Source organism: Acipenser ruthenus, chromosome 1 (genome assembly GCF_902713425.1).
Source record: "Acipenser ruthenus chromosome 1, fAciRut3.2 maternal haplotype, whole genome shotgun sequence".
Taxonomy (NCBI): Eukaryota; Metazoa; Chordata; class Actinopteri; order Acipenseriformes; family Acipenseridae; genus Acipenser; species Acipenser ruthenus.
Window position 1 is genome coordinate 560779 of NC_081189.1, and position 21288 is coordinate 582066.

The 21288-nt window shown below is 42.6% G+C and overlaps 1 protein-coding gene across 2 annotated transcripts in view; it reads left to right on the top strand.

The window, feature by feature from the left end:
• LOC117973525 (dedicator of cytokinesis protein 2-like) overlaps positions 1-21288 on the top strand; it is a 428064-nt gene that overhangs the window by 304658 nt on the left and 102118 nt on the right. For both annotated transcript variants that reach the window (XM_059024351.1, XM_059024392.1), the window contains one exon: positions 12549-12647. In XM_059024351.1, the coding sequence (XP_058880334.1) occupies positions 12549-12647 (99 nt within the window). The remainder of the gene's footprint in view (positions 1-12548; positions 12648-21288) is intronic.

A 21288-nucleotide genomic window follows, 5' to 3' on the forward strand; every position in this document is an offset into this window, starting at 1 on the left:
AATGAGACAGAGGTTTTAGGAGAGGCAGAGAGGATCACAAGGGAACAGGAGTGTTTAAATGAGACAGAGGTTTTAGGAGAGGCAGAGAGAATCACAAGGGAACAGGAGTGTTTAAATGAGACAGAGGTTTTAGGAGAGGCAGAGAGAATCACAAGGGAACAGGAGTGTTTAAATGAGACAGAGGTTTTAGGAGAGGCAGAGAGAATCACAAGGGAACAGGAGTGTTTAAATGAGACAGAGGTTTCAGGAGAGGCAGAGAGAATCACAAGGGAACAGGAGTGTTTAAATGAGACAGAGGTTTCAGGAGAGGCAGAGAGAATCACAAGGAAACAGGAGTGTTTAAATGAGACAGAGGTTTTAGGAGAGGCAGAGAGAATCACAAGGAAACAGGAGTGTTTAAATGAGACAGAGGTTTCAGGAGAGGCAGAGAGAATCACAAGGGAACAGGAGTGTTTAAATGGGACAGATGTTTTAGGAGAGGCAGAGAGAAACACAAGGGAACAGGAGTGTTTAAATGGGACAGAGGTTTTAGGAGAGGCAGAGAGAATCACAAGGGAACAGGAGTGTTTAAATGAGACAGATGTTTTAGGAGAGGCAGAGAGAATCACAAGGGAACAGGAGTGTTTAAATGGGACAGATGTTTTAGGAGAGGCAGAGAGAAACACAAGGGAACAGGAGTGTTTAAATGAGACAGAGGTTTCAGGAGAGGCAGAGAGAATCACAAGGGAACAGGAGTGTTTAAATGAGACAGAGGTTTCAGGAGAGGCAGAGAGAATCACAAGGAAACAGGAGTGTTTAAATGAGACAGAGGTTTCAGGAGAGGCAGAGAGAATCACAAGGAAACAGGAGTGTTTAAATGAACCAGAGGTTTTAGGAGAGGCAGAGATAATCACAAGGAAACAGGAGTGTTTAAATGGGACAGAGGTTTCAGGAGAGGCAGAGAGAATCACAAGGGAACAGGAGTGTTTAAATGAGACAGAGGTTTTAGGAGAGGCAAAGAGAATCACAAGGGAACAGGAGTGTTTAAATGAGACAGAGGTTTCAGGAGAGGCAGAGAGAATCACAAGGGAACAGGAGTGTTTAAATGAGACAGAGGTTTCAGGAGAGGCAGAGAGAATCACAAGGGAACAGGAGTGTTTAAATGAGACAGAGGTTTCAGGAGAGGCAGAGAGAATCACAAGGAAACAGGAGTGTTTAAATGAGACAGAGGTTTCAGGAGAGGCAGAGAGAATCACAAGGAAACAGGAGTGTTTAAATGAGACAGAGGTTTTAGGAGAGGCAGAGAGAATCACAAGGAAACAGGAGTGTTTAAATGGGACAGAGGTTTCAGGAGAGGCAGAGAGAATCACAAGGGAACAGGAGTGTTTAAATGGGACAGATGTTTTAGGAGAGGCAGAGAGAAACACAAGGGAACAGGAGTGTTTAAATGAGACAGAGGTTTTAGGAGAGGCAGAGAGAATCACAAGGAAACAGGTGTGTTTAAATGAGACAGAGGTTTCAGGAGAGGCAGAGAGAATCACAAGGGAACAGGAGTGTTTAAATGGGACAGATGTTTTAGGAGAGGCAGAGAGAAACACAAGGGAACAGGAGTGTTTAAATGGGACAGAGGTTTTAGGAGAGGCAGAGAGAATCACAAGGGAACAGGAGTGTTTAAATGAGACAGATGTTTTAGGAGAGGCAGAGAGAATCACAAGGGAACAGGAGTGTTTAAATGGGACAGATGTTTTAGGAGAGGCAGAGAGAAACACAAGGGAACAGGAGTGTTTAAATGAGACAGAGGTTTTAGGAGAGGCAGAGAGAATCACAAGGAAACAGGAGTGTTTAAATGAGACAGAGGTTTCAGGAGAGGCAGAGAGAATCACAAGGGAACAGGAGTGTTTAAATGAGACAGAGGTTTCAGGAGAGGCAGAGAGAATCACAAGGAAACAGGAGTGTTTAAATGAGACAGAGGTTTCAGGAGAGGCAGAGAGAATCACAAGGGAACAGGAGTGTTTAAATGAGACAGAGGTTTTAGGAGAGGCAGAGAGAATCACAAGGGAACAGGAGTGTTTAAATGAGACAGAGGTTTTAGGAGAGGCAGAGAGAATCACAAGGAAACAGGAGTGTTTAAATGAGACAGAGGTTTTAGGAGAGGCAGAGAGAATCACAAGGGAACAGGAGTGTTTAAATGAGACAGAGGTTTTAGGAGAGGCAGAGGGAAACACAAGGGAACAGGAGTGTTTAAATGGGACAGAGGTGCTAGATGTTGCATCTAAACATCTGTTGCACGTTAAATAATACGCAGCTGGGGTCTGTTGGGTATGGAGCATTTAGCACTTCTTCTTCATTGACATTAAAACCTGAGGCAAAGTGAGTGACTGTCAATTCTCTTCTGTCCTTTGTTATGATCCCGCATACACTTTGTGTCAGGATTTGTTTTTTTCTGCAGACTGCAAAGTTTAGGCTCTGACTGTATTTTGCCCTTGATTTGCACACAGCAACACAACAGCAAACCTCCTGGGTGACTTCTACTTCATTCCTGAACCAGGCAAAATCAAAAAGCTCTTAAAAGTTCACGCTTCCCCCTGGCAGTTTGCATTGAGCACAGTTGATTGCAACGAGTGCAAGGTTAATGCTGGGAGACTGGGATTTATTCCACGTGATTTCAGGCAGCTTCCCTGACAGGACTGCACATGATTGAACCAGGATTACAGTAGCTAGTGGGCGTGCTATAATATCTTATATTAGGAAAGCTCATGTTCAGAACTGGGGTCCACAGGGGGTTTGTGAATAATAGATCATTTCAAAGTTTAAATTCACAATGTTGCTGTCAATTGATGAATTGGAATAATAATACCAGCATATTTCCACTGGATTATTTAACAAGAATATTAAGCCTTTACCCAAATGTCCCACTGCCTAGGGTTTTCAATTTGAAAGACTATTACAGGGGAACAGTCATCTCTGGTGGATGAATGTATAATATTTTTAATAATATCTATGACTGTTACGCACTCAATAGTACGATGATGATGACGATAAAAGAAACTTAATAATTTAAATAACAAACGCCTCTCTCTCTCTCTTTCTAATTCACACACTCTGCTTCTGTTTATTTATGTTGTCTTTTGATCTCCTTATTTCTCTCTCTCTCTTGTCTCTCTCTCCTGGTCCCTTTTTTCTCTCCCTTATTTTTTCAGTCGCTTATTCTCACCCTTACTCGTACTTTCTCCGTCCTAGCTTTCTCTTTTCAACGCTCCCTCTCTCTGTCTCTCTCTCTCCTTCCTCTCATTCTCTCTTAATATTTTGCCCAGTGGATCCCCCTCCAAGATAAAAGATTCTTTGACATAAACATCAAACAATAATTTAGAACCCAGTCGCTGACAGAGTCGTTTAAGGAAGGTTCCTAGCGGGGCGCACATCAAACACTACAGCTATAAAAAAATCATTTGAAAAGGTCCAGCCTATATATTACAGCCAGTTATTTAAAACACGCACATGGGTGATTTACAGATGAAATTGTGCCCAGGCTAATAGCCCGGGACTGTGGGCTGATTCAAGCCGTAGGAGAGACATGGAGAAAGGCATTGATCATGTCAGTTCTGCCAGGGGACCCTGGTTAATGCGTTGCACTTTCTCTTCCGGTGAAAACTCCATATCTAGCCGCAGGATCACATCACAAAAACACCCTAGCATTTGGCATACGTGATCTTGATCATTGGCTTGTGTAAGGAGTTAGCGGTGAAGTTACAAGATGTAAAACTACGAATGTAGACGAGCCTGGCACTTGTCACATGCGGTGTGTGTGTGCCCACCACTTCATGCCCAGCTTCTGAAGTGCCTTCAACAGTATTTAAACCTACCCAGGCAGTACTTTCAGAGTCTTGCTTGAGCAAGAGCTGATATTTCTTATTGGAATCTTGTGAGTTTGTGCCTTTCCAGGATTTCCTGCAAGCTTAGCTCGTGTGTCAGTCATTAGGCTTGCAGTAAATCATGGACTGGCTCTACCAGCTCTGAAATGGGAACCTCATTCCCAGCCTTGTTTGAAACCCCCTGGGTCTCACTGCACTCTCCGACCCCGCTCTGATCTCTCTTGTTGAAAAGCTACATGCCCAGACAGTTGCTCTGGAGTTTGAATGTCATGATGAGTGAATACATTCTGCAGCTCGCCAAGGCCCTCCGGAAACAGATTGTATTTACTGCTTCTGTTTGCTCGTTAACATTTAAATGTGAAGCCATCCACTGCTACGTTTACATTAGCTTTTCAGAGCAGAGCGAGCGAAGCAAGGAGCAGCAGGAGATGGGATCACAGCCTGAGGCAGGACAGACAGCCTGTGTCAGCCACATACACATACAGCATAATCACACAAACAGGCACACGTGCTTATGCTTGGGTACACGCGGCTTTTTCAGAAAATGATGTTACTCCGTTGGTTTCATGTATAAACTCATGTGTTTGTCTCCAAGTACAAGCACCCCCACAGCTGAAGATAAGTGTAGATGCAAGTGGTGTTTTTAAATCAGTATTACTATACAACAGCATGGTGAGCTGTGACAGTGATGTTAATAACAGACCACATTAAAAACCTTTCCATTGTATTTCTAATAGATTTTCTTTCTCTTCAACTCTTTAATAAAACAGTTTCACTTACAAGCCCATCTCTCATATACAGAAAGTACCAGCTAAATACAGAAGCAAATACGCCTCTTTGCATGATTATATGGTATTGCTTACCTGCAGTCTAACACTTCTCCTGTGTTGCAGTTCTGTTTTACATTGGGTCCTGCCTTCTTTGTTTAAAAGAAACCTTTTTTAATGCAGAATTTAATTTAAAAAATGCAGTCATGGTTTAGTTTGAAAACATAAATTTACAATACATTAAATCTACAGTAATATAAGGTGAAACTTATAGGAAACCTAAAGTCAGGCAAACAAACGTCTCAGCCAGCGCCTTCATCAGCGTACATCGAAGAGGGCTCCAACCGCAGCGTTCGTCTAATTGATGGATTTAATTATATAGTTTAATTATATAGTTTTTCAAAGGGAGCGTTTCAAGTTATGAATAAAGGATCGTAATATATCCTTAAAAAATGAAATAGACCCATTAATGTAACAAGGGTATGGAATTCAACACCAGGGTGTGTTTTTGAGGAAGGCTGCAGTATTCAGATCAATTAGACAGACCCTGCAGATTGCAGATTGATAGGTGTGTGTCTGGGGGGGGGGGGGGGAGGACAGCAGCCTGAAGTTCAGTGTAACAGTCTAAACTGCACACATTTTCACAAGCATGGAATTCATCTAAAGAAACAACTGCAAATGGAAACAAATTGGTCAGATTTATCCCTGGCTGGTATGGTGTTAATCCAGAAAGTCCAGCCACGGATTGTGGGTGCAAGCAATGGACACACTTTGTTGATTATTTTAGTATGAAAATGCTTCACAGCATTCATAGCCTAGTTCCGCAGTTCCATTCTAGAACACACATATCAAAGAGGCATGCATGCTTTTAATATACCCACAGCAAGTCAATTATTCAGGGATACAGGGCTAGATTCTCAGAGCTATTTACTGCAAAATGTCATTAGCATGATATTTTCACAAAGTAATGAAACAAGCAATAAAGTTACCAAACCAGAAATGAACAACTCAGACATTCGATGCAGGGGCTTGTGAGGAGTCTTGAGTTGTGTCTTATTTGTTTTCAGAATTGTAAATGGTGTTTTTTTTTTATCAAAAATAAAAAAATAATGCTAATGCCGATTTGGAGTAAACAGCTTTGAGAGTAGCCCACAGTGTTCAAACGGCACACATGGGCCCACCAGTTAGCATGCTGAGTTTGTTTGGTCTTTCATCAGAAGTTTGTGTTATCGGCTAAGCACTTGGATATGTCAGGTTATCAGAATTAGTTGTGTTACTGCAGCGATTGCTTTTATGAGTGAAGTGTGTGGTCTCTTCATATACAGGAAGACTGGTCTTGTAGCAGTGTTAAGCAGCTTCATTGAGTGTCACACGTTACACACAGTAGGTACTACACTGTAGTAAGGCAGAGAGACAAATCGAGAGAAAGAGCTTGCCAGTAGAGCACAATGCAATAGAATAAAGTGCTGAGTGCCGTTTATATTGGAAGGCATTAAAACAAAGAATCTCAAGTGTGACAGGATGGCCTCAGCTGTACTGCACTGTGCTGGCCATGCAAGACAGGACTGACAGCTGCACTGTGCTGGCCATGCAAGACAGGACTGACAGCTGCACTGTGCTGGCCATGCAAGACAGGACTGACAGCTGCACTGTGCTGGCCATGCAAGACAGGACTGGCAGCTGCACTGTGATGGCCATGCAAGACAGGACTGACAGCTGCACTGTGCTGACCATGCAAGACAGAACTTAAAGGGTTCATCCAGCTATCCATTCCTCTGCTGTCCAGTAGCGCCTACAGTAACAGACTGCTTAGGACGCCCCGCTCCCCCATAGAGGGGAGGTTTCTCCAAATCTAAGAGATTTCCTGGACTGTCCTTAAAAAAGCCCAGCTCAATCATGTGAAATCTCTGAATATTACTGCATGCACAAGGAGAGGCCTAATGGATTTGTAAGCAATCTCGGTGCATTATACTCTATGCAACACAGTTCTAATTGCAGCACTGGCTTTAGGGCCTTGTCTGGGTCATCTCAGGCCGCAGATTGAACTGTGTGTTCCTTCCTGATCTTAAGACAGCTGTGGAAGTCGAGCTGTGCAGTCTGGGCAGTAGCTTGTGATGTTGTGGTGTCAGACCCTACCGACCAGACTACACTGCACGGCTGCACACAGTCAAGGCTCAGAACAGCTGTGTTGGAATACTGAGGACAGATAGGGCCATGTTTTCAAAGCGTTGCCTTCATTCTTTAATGAACTCCTGTTTTTTGAAAGGAGAAAAAATCACGATAATGTTACATAATGAGAAACCAACACTGTGTGAGAGTGCTTAACACAAATTGGATTATATTACTTAGTTTTTTGGTTTTCATTTTGTAAAATTAACAGACATTTGACCTCTTTCAAAAAATATGGCCTATTGGGTTACTGGCCATGTGTTTTTGTCTGTTTTTGTCTTATCGCTGTACCACCTTCCTCTAGTGTTTCTCTGAAGAGATTATGGGAGTGGGATGCCATAGGGGTTGACCCTGGGTCCTCTGCTTTTTCTTGTCTATGTAAATGACCTAGACAGGGGGATAATTACAGTAGTAGGCTTATAAAAAATATATAAAAATATGTACAAAACTGTTACACATGCAACAGCTTAGGAAATGAAACCTCATTTAGAGGAAAGCAGTTTTGTGGTGAGAGTATGGAATAGGTAACCTAGCCATGTTGTTTATGCTGATTCATTGGGATCCTTTAACACTAGAAGCCCCGTGGCAGTCATTTTGGCGGTTTTTGGTTTTAAAATGTAATTTTCTCCAGTCGTGTAACACATATGGGGCTGTGCGTTTGTGTACCTTTCTGTCCGTATGTATTAAATATTCTCACAAAGCATGAAACACGGGAGTGCAGAAATAAAGGAGATCTATTACATTATACCTAAAAGCCTTGGGAGCAGTCACATTGTCATCCACACAGAAAACAATTGTATTGTGATTATACAGAACGGTATTCTACTTTATTATTTTTATTTACCAGTCTGCAATGTGTTTAGCTGTAATCAGATTAGTCTCTACTCTATGCCTGAGTCTATTGTTTTCTATCAGCCTTTGAAGGCTGGCGCCTGCTTTCCAGCTGCGCTGCTTTGGTCAGTCAATTAGCATCAGGACTAGTGAAAATAAATACCAGAGACCGTGGAGTTTTACAATGCAACAAAATATGGAGTTGATGTTTTGGATCAGATGGCACGGAAGTATTCTGTGAAAGCTGGCTCCCGACGGTGGCCTGTTCAGGTGTTTTGCAATGTATTGGACCTAGCAGCCATCAACTCCTGGGTACTTTACAAAGAATGCACGGAGAAGAATTTACCAAGGAGAGAATATATTTAGCACATCTAGCTTCGCAAGAAGCATTTGGAACAGAGGGAGACTGCCAAGCGTGTCCCCACAGCTGAAGCTGGCAACCCCGCAGAGAGCCACAAGAGACGCCAATGTCAGGTTGGCAAGTGCAATAAAAATAAAACTTCGGACAGCTGTGCCCTGTGCAGAAAGGCAGCGCGGAGAAGCACATTATCTGTGTTGATTGTGAACAGCCTTAGCCTCAAGGTAAAGGAATATGCTTTTGTTGAAAAAAAAAAGGTGTTAGCCTTTTTTTTATATAACTTCTTGTGCTGTACTTCTCTTTGCTCTTCAGTTGCTATTGCTCATCTGATAACAAACCGATTGCTGTTGAAAAGTAAAAAATGTATTGCTATCGTTTCAGTTTTATAAATACGTATGTTGTAAACCGATGTATGTTCAGATGTTTATTTATTTACATCTTCTTGTTTTGATTTGTAAAATAAATGTTCATATATATATATATATATATATATGCTTTGGCTGTTCAGATGTTTATGCAACGTATTCAATAAAACTAAAACTAATTACATCCGACTGTTTCTCCTTTCGTTATACTATTTACAGTGTTTTGAATACAGCCGTCAGAAAGACGGCTGCGGGGCTTCTAGGTATGAGTATATCTCCGGTCCTTCAAGTGCTAAGAACCGACTTGATCAAGTTCTGAGATCTACTACAGGAACGAGCACTGAGGAGCCGGCCCCCACTCATTTTTACATTTTCTTAAGTTCTTGTGAATGAAAGGTCTGCCTGTAGTTCAAGAACATGAAATCATAAGCGTCCGGTTCCTAGTTTCTGTTTGATCCCCGAACCTCATCTAGTCAATACCTAAAAGATCCCAGTGACAACGTGGCTTGGTCCAAATCCTGCACAACCAATTACGATAAGTAGTCTTTTAGTATGGAATTATTGAAAAACGAAATTAAAGACAGTTGCATGTACTGTAAACCAGCTAATTTCACGCCTTATACCCTAATAACACTGTGGATGGAAGACAGCAGCACATCATAGTAGGTGGTGTAAAACACATGAAATTATGTGAATAATTCATCCATTCAGGATGTTGGTCAGGTCAAATTGTCAAACTATCTTTCTTTTGTTCCAACATGTGCATGTAAGAGATAGCTATAGGGTTTGTCAAGTGTATAAGAAAATAGCATCACTGCATTGATGACCATAAAGACAATTTAACATTATCAGGAGTCATATTATCAGATATTCAGTTGCCTGCCCCCTATGATTATCCCTATTTAATATGCAACATACACTGTACACATGTATTGTGGTTCATACTGGAATACAAGCCAGTGTTTCTGATTACCTTTTGACTGATGAGTACCTTGCTGTGTGGACTGTAACTGTTTAAGAAGCAAAGCCCGGCCGCTTGCAGGGTTTTAAGCAAATCTCTTGTTAGCGCTTAAATAAACAATGTTCATGCTATCTGACTCGAGGACTCAGTGGCTTAATACCAGACTTAAAACAAATCCATCTGACCTTGTTTTTTCCTACATAAATTATACAGCACTTAACTGCTTAATAGAAGACAAAAGCTATTTGGGTAAAATGAAAGCATCCAGTTTGAAATCAGTAAATGTCATGTGTGATTGTCTTGTGATGTGGACTACTGATATTGTTACCACCAATATCAGTCTTGAGCATCACCCACAGAACCACAGCTCCACACAGCCGCCGCTCCTCAGGGCACTTACAACTCAGTTGTCTAGAAGGCTTATGGATTTCGGTGCTAAGGGTATTTATATTCAGAGGTTGTGTAAGGTTTATTGCTCTCCTTTGTCCCTGCTGGAGTGTCTACAGCTCTGTGCTGGGCAGAGTGCCTCGTGGTATATTTATAAGCATGATCTTACAGTTATATAGCCCTGTTTCATGCACTAAAGCATTTTAAAGCAAATTAATGAAAGCACAAGGCACAAGTTATTGCACCTGGTAATTGACATGGACAGTCATTATGGGCTCAGCAATATATAAAAGTACTTACAGCATGGTAAAAGCATATTGTAGCAGTCATATTGTAGCGGTCATATTGTAGTGGTCATATTGTAGCTATCATATTGTAGTGGTCATATTGTAGTGGTCATATTGTAGCTATCATATTGTAGTGGTCATATTGTAGCAGTCATATTGTAGTGGTCATATTGTAGCTATCATATTGTAGTGGTCATATTGTAGTGGTCATATTGTAGCTATCATATTGTAGTGGTCATATTGTAGCAGTCATATTGTAGTGGTCATATTGTAGTGGTCATATTGTAGCTATCCTATTGTAGTGGTCATATTGTAGTGGTCATATTGTAGCAGTCATATTGTAGCGGTCATATTGTAGCGGTCATATTGTAGCGGTCATATTGTAGTGGTCATATTGTAGCGGTCATATTGTAATGGTCATATTGTAGCTGTCATATTGTAGTGGTCATATTGTAGCGGTCATATTGTAGCGGTCATATTGTAGTGGTCATATTGTAGTGGTCATATTGTAGCTATCATATTGTAGTGGTCACATTGTAGCGGGTTACGTGGCTGACTTTAGGGGTGACGGGGTGACTAGCCCCTGTAGTTTCCAGCCTGGTCCACAGACGAATCCACAGCCAGTTGGGGTGGTTGGTTGGGCTTGTGTCATTGTGAGGGAGACCTCGCTGGTTGGGGTGGTTGGTTGGGCTTGTGTCATTGTGAGGGAGACCTCGCTGGTTGGGGTGGTTGGTTGGGCTTGTGTCATTGTGAGGGAGACCTCGCTGGTTGGGGTGGTTGGTTGGGCTTGTGTCATTGTGAGGGAGACCTCGCTGGTTGGGGTGGTTGGTTGGGCTTGTGTCATTGTGAGGGAGACCTCGCTGGTTGGGGTGGTTGGTTGGGCTTGTGTCATTGTGAGGGAGACCTCGCTGGTTGTTTTGGGCTACGCTCCCGTCCAACACCATTGGTGGCTGGGCCGTGACATCATTAATTAAGGGGGTGGAGATAAGAGAGGATAAATCACAGCGCCACGCGGGAGTGACACAATTCAGAGTAGAGCGAGTCGTGAAGAGGAGCATTGGTGGCAACAGAAATACCTCTTTCAGCTCCGGTCTTGAGCTCTGTTTTGCAATATCAAAGTACAGCACAGCGGTAAAGCACAACAAAACTTCAAAAAGCCAAGAATACTCATTTTAGAGCATGGTACTCTGCAAAACAGTCATGCAAATGTGAAGTGTTTTAAATGTTCTCTGCTGTAGCCCGAGAGTTTAAAAAGTTTGTGAGAAACAGCTTTCTGTTCTAAAGTTCGCGAGTCTCTGAGAACGCTGGCTGACACATTACCAGACACAGCTCAACAACAGATGAGAACAGACCAAATGCTTTAATACCGGCCAATTCACACAGCTGTCTCTTTAAACATTCAATACAAATGCTCCATTCAATTCCGTCTCTTGATTCCATTCCAAAGAATGCTTAAAAAGGGCTTTTTGAAGCATGTCAGGCTGTGAGTCAAAAGAAATGGAAATCAATATTATGTGTAAAGGGTTTTGGATGAAGTGAGCACTTTTATTTATTTATTTATTTTACTGCAAAATTCTGCAACAGTCCATTATTTATAATTTTGCTGTCAGTTCACTTCGCAGGGTTCTTTGCAATCTAAATATAAAAAGCACCTGATCCCAGAAACAGGGTTGACCGTGCGGCCTGTTCGCTGTGCGCAAGAGACAGACTCCCTCCGTGCCGCTGCCCAACAGGTCTTTATGCTGTACTGCTCAACTCAGTCAGCTACTGAAGAGAGGCTTTATCTCAAGGCACAGCAGTCTAGAACTGTGGACTTTATTCCAACCCAGTCTGAAATTAGTTTAATTGACCCTCAGCATGTTCAGTTAACTCATTATGGTTGAAAAGAAAAACTCTGGACTGGAGTGGATTGTGGCAATAGACACGTTTATTATTGTATTACTCTTGCTCTCATTGTATTACTTGTATTGTAACATTTGAAATGTATTTGCTTACGATTGTAAGTCGCCCTGGATAAGGGCGTCTGCTAAGAAATAAATAATAATAATAATAATATTACTGCCAGTACATATACCCTATGGTAGTTCCATTAAAGGTGAAAGAACTGTGTGTAAATATTTCCTTTATGTTCATCATTTGTTGGCAGAAATCCCATCATATAGACCCCAGTCCTTACATATGGAGTTGTTTTGTGTTTTTTAATGATTATGTGTTCTAGTCGACTACAAAACAGTAGGGGGGTTACATTTGCTATTGGGGAATAACTTTCAAAAATGGTTTAGGCTTGTCGTCTTTAAGCCTGGTCCTGCATCCGAGCCTGGAGCAGACGGTCCTCCCTGTGCCAGGGTGTTTCTGCTGCCCTGTTAATGTATGCTTGTGTGTAGGAGAGGCAGGTTTGTATTAAGTAATGAGGAAGCTAGATCCAGGCACTCACTGAACGTGTGACTGTGAGTCCTATCAGAAGTGAAAGGTCAAGTCCACTAGGATTCACATGTATTTCAATTCCGCTTGGATAATTCTGCCTTGAATTGCATTGTAACCGTTCCTCTCTCTCTCTCTCTCTCTTTCTCAGAGTCACTATGTGGCGTGCATGACAGCAATCCTCAGCCACATGGACGATTCCCACTACAGAGATTATATCCAGTCCTTCACCACGCGCCAGGACCTCATGGTGAGTGCACAGGCCTCTCACAAGCCCCGGCTTCACCGCTGTGACCCCCTGAAGACCTATCCCTCCACAGGGGACCCCACAATCCCGGGAGTAGCATTGCTAAAGGCTGCGCATCCCAAGGTGCTGAAATTCCATGGTGTGACTTATTTAATGTAGGAGAATTCAATATATTGAATTATCACAACTTCCTGTAAATAAACTCATATTACACACCCCTTAACTGGAATTGTCAGACATTCTCAACACAGCGTATTAAGGGAAAGTGGAAAATCAAGATCAGTATCCCAAACTGCCAAAAATTCAAAAGGCAGAACAGGAAATTCAGCTTTACAGTTTCAACCTAGTAAGAGGATCTTCTTTTGTTCAGCAAGTGATGCTGCTGGGGTTAATGCTGTGTGTGCGAAAAATACAAATGATGGCCAACAAAATAATCTCACCAGCATGGGTTAGATTTATTGATTTATTTATCCAGGAGATTTACCCATTGAGACCCAGGCCTCATTTACAAGGAGTCATAGGAGAACAATCACAAAGCTCTACCAATACACTAAAAACATGTGTGGTTCAGACTTAATCAGCACCTTACAGAGATCGAAGGGCAGAATAAATAATATCTGTGTGTTAATGTGGACTGAAGGAGAAGCATTGGCAGGAGGTTCGAAGCAATTCCCAAATATGATCCATGTAAACGAAGAAGTAGTACAATCTTAGACAAGGGGTCAAACGTGTCAACTATTGTAGTCAAGCATCCTAACCTGAAGGGTCCTGTCTGTTAGCTAGAAACTGTGCCTCCGTTCACACCAAAAACACCCTGATCTTCCTTCGTCTATTATTCGTTTGAGAAAGGTGTGCACAATGTTCACAATGGCCCTAAACAGTTATTGATTGTGGGGCTATGAAGCCAAATATAATAAGAAAGGAGTAGAACTTACCCTGTTAAATAATCCAGGCTAATTAAACAGCAATGCGGATTAAAGAGGGTACCGTTCTGCACGGCAGTGGAGAACCAGGGCACAGAACCCTCTGGACTTCAGAAACACTTACACTGCAGAGCATCTGTATGCACTGCATGCTGCTCAATTGCTTTTTGTGGCGACTGTCATCACAATTTACTCAGGACTCAGCAGCCTGACATTGTGCAGTATGTTGAACATCTCTCCAATCCTCTGAAGTCTTGCGCTGTTATGTTTCCATTTCTGTTGGTATCTAGTTATGTGTATTGTGACTCTACAGAAACTCAATTCCACATCCTGTAAACTGCATTGACAGAGAACCGGTGTATTATAAACTAACACATCCAGAAACACACAGACATATATTCAAGTGGTGGGGCGAAGACAAGTGTCTCATGTTCGAATATAATTTCATTTTGAAGTAGCTGGTAAACAAAATAAAAATCCGTACCATATTGAAGAAAGCAGAGAAGCACTCTTCTGTGCAGCAGAATGGGTGTCATTCATTTCAGATGTCATTTATCTATTGGTTTCATGATTTCTTTTTGGATGCTGTAATTTCTAAATTCAGTTTTATGAAATCTAGACATGGTCACATTTACATTTAAAGCAGTTAGAATATTTGAATATTTGTTCCAGCACTATTCATATACAGACAAGAAAAATATTCACCACCATGTGGACAAACAGTGTGTGTACAGTATATATATATATATATATATATATATATATATATATATATATATATATATATATATATATGAGAATGTGCAAGAAATCTCTTTGGAATTGCAGTAGTTTATTGAACATGCTTTCATTGCACTTTAACAGCAGTTGCTTATCATATTGTATTCACACACACAGACAAACTCGACCCTTAATTGCTGGAGAGCTGGCAAACGCAGCCCCTTGTGTTCAATTTAAAGGTTTTGTGAATTCCATATCGTTCAGGGGGTATAAATCTCTGTAATTGCTTTCATCAGCAAAGCAGTCCGAGGACTGGATAAACACGCACACCCCGTTTTCACACGGAATCTTCTCATTAGAAACTTCAGTGTAAAAAGGCCAGACGGAGGGGCGGCAATCTGTCACCCTGTCGCAGAGCTGCCCTCAATTAGAGGGCTATTAGTTTGATTCAGAGCACAACAAAGAGAGAGACAAGCATTGCAAAATACACTGTTTATAGCGGCTGTGTACTACAAGCACCACAACATGGTTTTACCTCCATGTATAACACACAATGCATGTGCCATGGACCCAGCAGAACCCCTGCCACTTGGGGTGATTCCTGCAAGCATAGCGGGTAGTGTTGAGTGATCCACGCCGTCATGGAGTCTGACCACCGTGGTGAGAGGAGGTTAGATTCCTGCAAGCATAGCGGGTAGTGTTGAGTGATCCACACCATCATGGAGTCTGACCCCTGTGGTGAGAGGAGGTTAGATTCCTGCAAGCATAGCGGGTAGTGTTGTGTGATCCACACCGTCATGGAGTCTGAACCCTGTGGTGAGAGGAGGTTAGATTCCTGCAAGCATAGCGGGTAGTGTTGTGTGATCCACACCATCATGGAGTCTGAACCCTGTGATGAGAGGAGGTTAGATTCCTGCAAGCATAGCGGGTAGCGTCATGGAGTCTGACCCCTGTGATGAGAGGAGGTTAGATTCCTGCAAGTATAGCGGGTAGCGTCATGGAGTCTGACCCCTGTGGTGAGAGGAGGTTAGATTCCTGCAAGCATAGCGGGTAGTGTTGAGTGATCCACACCATCATGGAGTCTGACCCCTGTGGTGAGAGGAGGTTAGATTCCTGCAAGCATAGCGGGTAGTGTTGAGTGATCCACACCATCATGGAGTCTGACCCCTGTGGTGAGAGGAGGTTAGATTCCTGCAAGCATAGCGGGTAGTGTTGTGTGATACACACCGTCATGGAGTCTGAACCCTGTGATGAGAGGAGGTTAGATTCCTGCAAGCATAGCGGGTAGTGTTGAGTGATCCACGCCGTCATAGAGTCTGACCCCTGTGATGAGAGGAGGTTAGATTCCTGCAAGCATAGCGGGTAGTGTTGAGTGATCCACGCCGTCATGGAGTCTGACCCCTGTGGTGAGAGGAGGTTAGATTCCTGCAAGCATAGCGGGTAGTGTTGAGTGATCCACGCCGTCATGGAGTCTGACCCCTGTGATGAGAGAAGGTTAGATTCCTGCAAGCATAGCGGGTAGTGTTGTGTGATCCACACCGTCATGGAGTCTGACCCCTGTGATGAGAGGAGGTTAGATTCCTGCAAGAATAGCGGATAGTGTTGTGTGATCCACGCCGTCATGGAGTCTGACCCCTGTGGTGAGAGGAGGTTAGATTCCTGCAAGCATAGCGGGTAGTGTTGTGTGATCCACACCGTCATGGAGTCTGACCCCTGTGATGAGAGGAGGTTAGATTCCTGCAAGAATAGCGGATAGTGTTGTGTGATCCACGCCTTCATGGAGTCTGACCCCTGTGATGAGAGGAGGTTAGATTCCTGCAAGCATAGCGGGTAGTGTTGAGTGATCCACACCATCATGGTGTGCATGAACTCTTTTGCATCGTGGTTAAGATGCTGGTTTCAGTGTGCATGAACTCTTTTGCATAGTGGTTAAGATGCTGGTTTCAGGGTGCATGAACTCTTTTGCATCGTGGTTAAGATGCTGGTTTCAGTGTGCATGAACTCTTTTGCATAGTGGTTAAGATGCTGGTTTCAGGGTGCATGAACTCTTTTGCATCGTGGTTAAGATGCTGGTTTCAGTGTGCATGAACTCTTTTGCATCGTGGTTAAGATGCTGGTTTCAGTGTGCATGAACTCTTTTGCATCGTGGTTAAGATGCTGGTTTCAGTGTGCATGAACTCTTTTGCATCGTGGTTAAGATGCTGGTTTCAGTGTGCATGAACTCTTTTGCATCGTGGTTAAGATGCTGGTTTCAGTGTGCATGAACTCTTTTGCATAGTGGTTAAGATGCTGGTTTCAGTGTGCATGAACTCTTTTGCATCGTGGTTAAGATGCTGGTTTCAGTGTGCATGAACTCTTTTGCATCGTGGTTAAGATGCTGGTTTCAGTGTGCATGAACTCTTTTGCATAGTGGTTAAGATGCTGGTTTCAGTGTGCATGAACTCTTTTGCATCGTGGTTAAGATGCTGGTTTCAGTGTGCATGAACTCTTTTGCATAGTGGTTAAGATGCTGGTTTCAGGGTGCATGAACTCTTTTGCATCGTGGTTAAGATGCTGGTTTCAGTGTGCATGAACTCTTTTGCATCGTGGTTAAGATGCTGGTTTCAGTGTGCATGAACTCTTTTGCATCGTGGTTAAGATGCTGGTTTCAGTGTGCATGAACTCTTTTGCATCGTGGTTAAGATGCTGGTTTCGGTGTGCATGAACTCTTGCATCGTGGTTAAGATGCTGGTTTCAGGGTGCATGAACTCTTTTGCATCGTGGTTAAGATGCTGGTTTCAGTGTGCATGAACTCTTTTGCATCGTGGTTAAGATGCTGGTTTCAGTGTGCATGAACTCTTTTGCATTGTGGTTAAGATGCTGGTTTCAGTGTGCATGAACTCTTTTGCATCGTGGTTAAGATGCTGGTTTCAGTGTGCATGAACTCTTTTGCATAGTGGTTAAGATGCTGGTTTCAGGGTGCATGAACTCTTTTGCATCGTGGTTAAGATGCTGGTTTCAGTGTGCATGAACTCTTTTGCATCGTGGTTAAGATGCTGGTTTCAGTGTGCATGAACTCTTTTGCATCGTGGTTAAGATGCTGGTTTCAGGGTGCATGAACTCTTTTGCATCGTGGTTAAGATGCTGGTTTCAGTGTGCATGAACTCTTTTGCATAGTGGTTAAGATGCTGGTTTCACTGTGCATTAACTATTTTGTGCAGTGGTTAAGATGCTGGTTTCAGGGTGCATGAACTCTTTTGCATCATGGTTAAGATGCTGGTTTCAGTGTGCATGAACTCTTCTGCATCGTTGTTAAGATGCTGGTTTCAGTGTGCATGAACTCATTTGCATCGTGGTTAAGATGCTGGTTTCAGTGTGCATGAACTCTTTTGCATAGTGGTTAAGATGCTGGTTTCACTGTGCATTAACTATTTTGTGCAGTGGTTAAGATGCTGGTTTCAGGGTACATGAACTCTTTTGCATCATGGTTAAGATGCTGGTTTCAGTGTGCATGAACTCTTTTGCATCGTTGTTAAGATGCTGGTTTCAGTGTGCATGAACTCATTTGCATCGTGGTTAAGATGCTGGTTTCAGTGTGCATGAACTCTTCTGCATAGCTCAGGTGTAACTTTTTGATGCTTTTGAAAAGTGCTTTTACATTAGACTAGTGCTTTTCCAAAATACCCATGTAGATGGTGTATCTCACTGTATCCATCCTGTAGAAATGAATGAAGTGTCAAATGTGTGGAGTGAGTGCACACTGCTGATGCTGAGTATCTGAGCTGCACAGCAGGCTTGCTAAAAGATGATCATTCAGCATTGCTTGGTTAAAGCTCTCAGGATGTATTTGGCTTGCTTTCAGTGTAATGCTCACTGTATGACTGTCTAACACTCTTGTGTAATAAAGGGTTTTTGGAAAAGCATACACTATATAAAGAGCAGTGCTTTAGTTTCTTATGGGGTATAGTGATGAAAAATGCAAAGCAAGCATTGTTAGCTTATATGAGACAGAAAACTCCCCTACCACCTCCCCAAGTGGTGTGAAAGAGATGAGCTCGCTCACCTTTACTAATCTCCAGCATCCACTTTATTGCTGAGCTTGCTACAACAAAACCACGTCACGCTTCAGTTATGAAGCATCCCCCTTCTCCTGAATCTTGCCAACCTTGCATTGATTTTTATATTAAATATAGACTTCTACAAACTCATTCTTCCCTTTTATTGCATTTCCTGAAGCTCAAACCTGTTTGTTTATTTTAATTAACAAAAAAAACACGTAATTGGAAGCTCCTGGGGTTCATTTATCATTAGGTAGCAATTTTGTGCTGTGCTGTTTGATCTTGTGGGCCACAGTCTAGTATTAGCCCCCCATGGGCCCTGTATTGACTTATCTGATGCTACTGTCACGGCAAGTTTGGGATTTCTGTTAAGACTGTTTATATAATAATCTTATTATTATTATTTATTTCTTAGCAGATGCCCTTATCCAGGGTGACTTACAATTGTTACAAGATATCACATTATTTGTACATACAATTACATTATTTTTACATACAATTACCCATTTATACAGTTGTGTTTTTACTGGAGCAATCTAGGTAAAGTACCTTGCTCAAGGGTACAGCAGCAGTGCCCCCCACCTGGGATTGAACCCATGACCATCCAGTCAAGAGTCCAGAGCCCTAACCACTACTCCACACTGCTCCTATCTAGCCTTGCGGCCTCAAGCGACAGCTCCCGGATGTTTTGCAGTCTGCGTTTCCGTGCTGGCCTCAAGCGACAGCTCCCGGATGTTTTGCAGTCCAGGTTTCCGTGCTCTCCTCAAGCGACAGCTCCCGGATGTTTTGCAGTCCAGGTTTCCGTGCTGGCCTCAAGCGACAGCTCCCGGATGTTTTGCAGTCCAGGTTTTCGTGCTGGCCTCAAGCGACAGCTCCCGGATGTTTTGCAGTCCAGGTTTCCGTGCTGGCCTCAAGCGACAGCTCCCGGATGTTTTGCAGTCTGCGTTTCCGTGCTGGCCTCAAGCGACAACTCCCGGATGTTTTGCAGTCCAGGTTTCCATGCTGGCCTCAAGCAACAGCTCCCAGATGTTTTGCAGTCCAGGTTTCCATGCTGGCCTCAAGCGACAGCTCCCGGATGTTTTGCAGTCCAGGTTTCTGTGCTGGCCTCAAGCGACAGCTCCCGGATGTTTTGCAGTCCAGGTTTCCGTGCTGGCCTCAAGCGACAGCTCCCGGATGTTTTGCAGTCCAGGTTTCCATGCTGGCCTCAAGCGACAGCTCCCGGATGTTTTGCAGTCTGCGTTTCCGTGCTGGCCTCAAGCGACAGCTCCCGGATGTTTTAGCCGTCTAACAGGAACAAACCATAACAATTAGACAGGTACCAAACAAACAAAACATGAAACACTCACGATCTCACAGTCCTCGTTTCCTCTCATTAACCACAACAAAGGAACTGCGGGGTGCAACAATGACTAAAGGGGCAGTTCTGTAAAATATTAAAATGCTTTTTTCTTTTTAAAGGATAGAAAATCTTAAATAAATACATAAATGACTGCTAATTAGTGCAAGTTCTTACCTTTTAAATGAGCCGTTGACGGTCACTCTAGGACTTGTAGAACCGGAGAAATGATGTTTGACGTGGCGAGGGTCAGTGTAGCTGCAGAGTATAGAGCTGAAATTACAGCATCCATGCGGCGCCAAATGTAAAAAAAATGTATGTTAAGAAAAGGGGGCGGCATAGGAAAAGTTTACTCCACTGCAATAGACTGCACACATAACCTCTCCAGCTCATTCTGAGCATCTGTATAGGAACAGGAAACACACCCATTATATTAAGGTTTGGAATTGTAAAAAGAGCTAAAATAATTCAGTTTCAATTTTAAATACTCTTTTATTCTCATTGTACAGCAATGTGTGCAATGCAGCAGCATGATTTATTTTGTGTTACCAGTAGCTTACAGGCTAAAGTAAAAAGAAAGTGCGCTAGGTGTTCATTTGATTTTACTACTGTACTGTATACTGTATAGGCCTACTGTACAGATTTATATATTATTTCATATTGTAATGTGCAGCCTACCCAAAACACATGAGTGTTATTTCAGCTCAATGATTTATACATTTAAAATACATTGAGCATTTATAAATGTATGCGTGTGCGATTTTATTGTATTTTTTTAAAACCTGACACCTCCTTATGTCAGGCAAGCATGTCCAGTTAAGCGAGGGGCTGCTGTATGATTATGAAAAGCTTTTTCATAAAAACACAATATTTGACTTGGAATATTGCAGCTCTCTTCATTAACATATTTTTTTCTTAATACATACGACAAAATGTGCACTTCGCAAACTGTCGCAACAAAAATGCAAACTGCGGTATGTTTGCGCTGCGACTGGCCCATCTTAGCACACCTGCCCCTGAGACTTTGAACTTAGTGAGTTGTAAGCAGTCTGAGGTTGTTTCTTTTTCACTTTAGAATTGTAATGGTGTTTTTTCTTTTCCTTTCAAATACAAATTGTGCTAATGATGATTTGGAGTAAATAGCTTTGAGAATCCAGCCCAGAGTGTCAGACTCTGCTGGCTCAGACTGTCAGTAAAGAGAACTGTCCCCCGGCTCAGACGCTTCGCTCGCCAGCCTCCTGGCGGACATGCAGCCTTTTTATTTTGTAATGAAATTAACATGAAGGAAATGATCTGAAAGGGTCATTAGGATGATTGAAGGGAGACACTTTGAGAATGGAAGCAATGTGCACAGATGGGCTGGAAGGAGCAGGCACAGTGATTAATGGGGCTCCCGTCATACTGCTTTCAGACTTTATTAATGTCACCGCGACTTCCCAGCAGCACCAGGCTTCGCAAATTATATATTTCATTTAAAAAAAATGGCTAAATTTGTTTTGAATGCTTTGAGGCTGTAACACGTAGCTTGGGTGGCAAAGCTGATATAATTGTAATCAGTCTGTTAAATGGGGTATTTTGAAGGAATATTGTCCCATTCGTACAGGCCAGTTGGGAACCTCTTGCCCTAC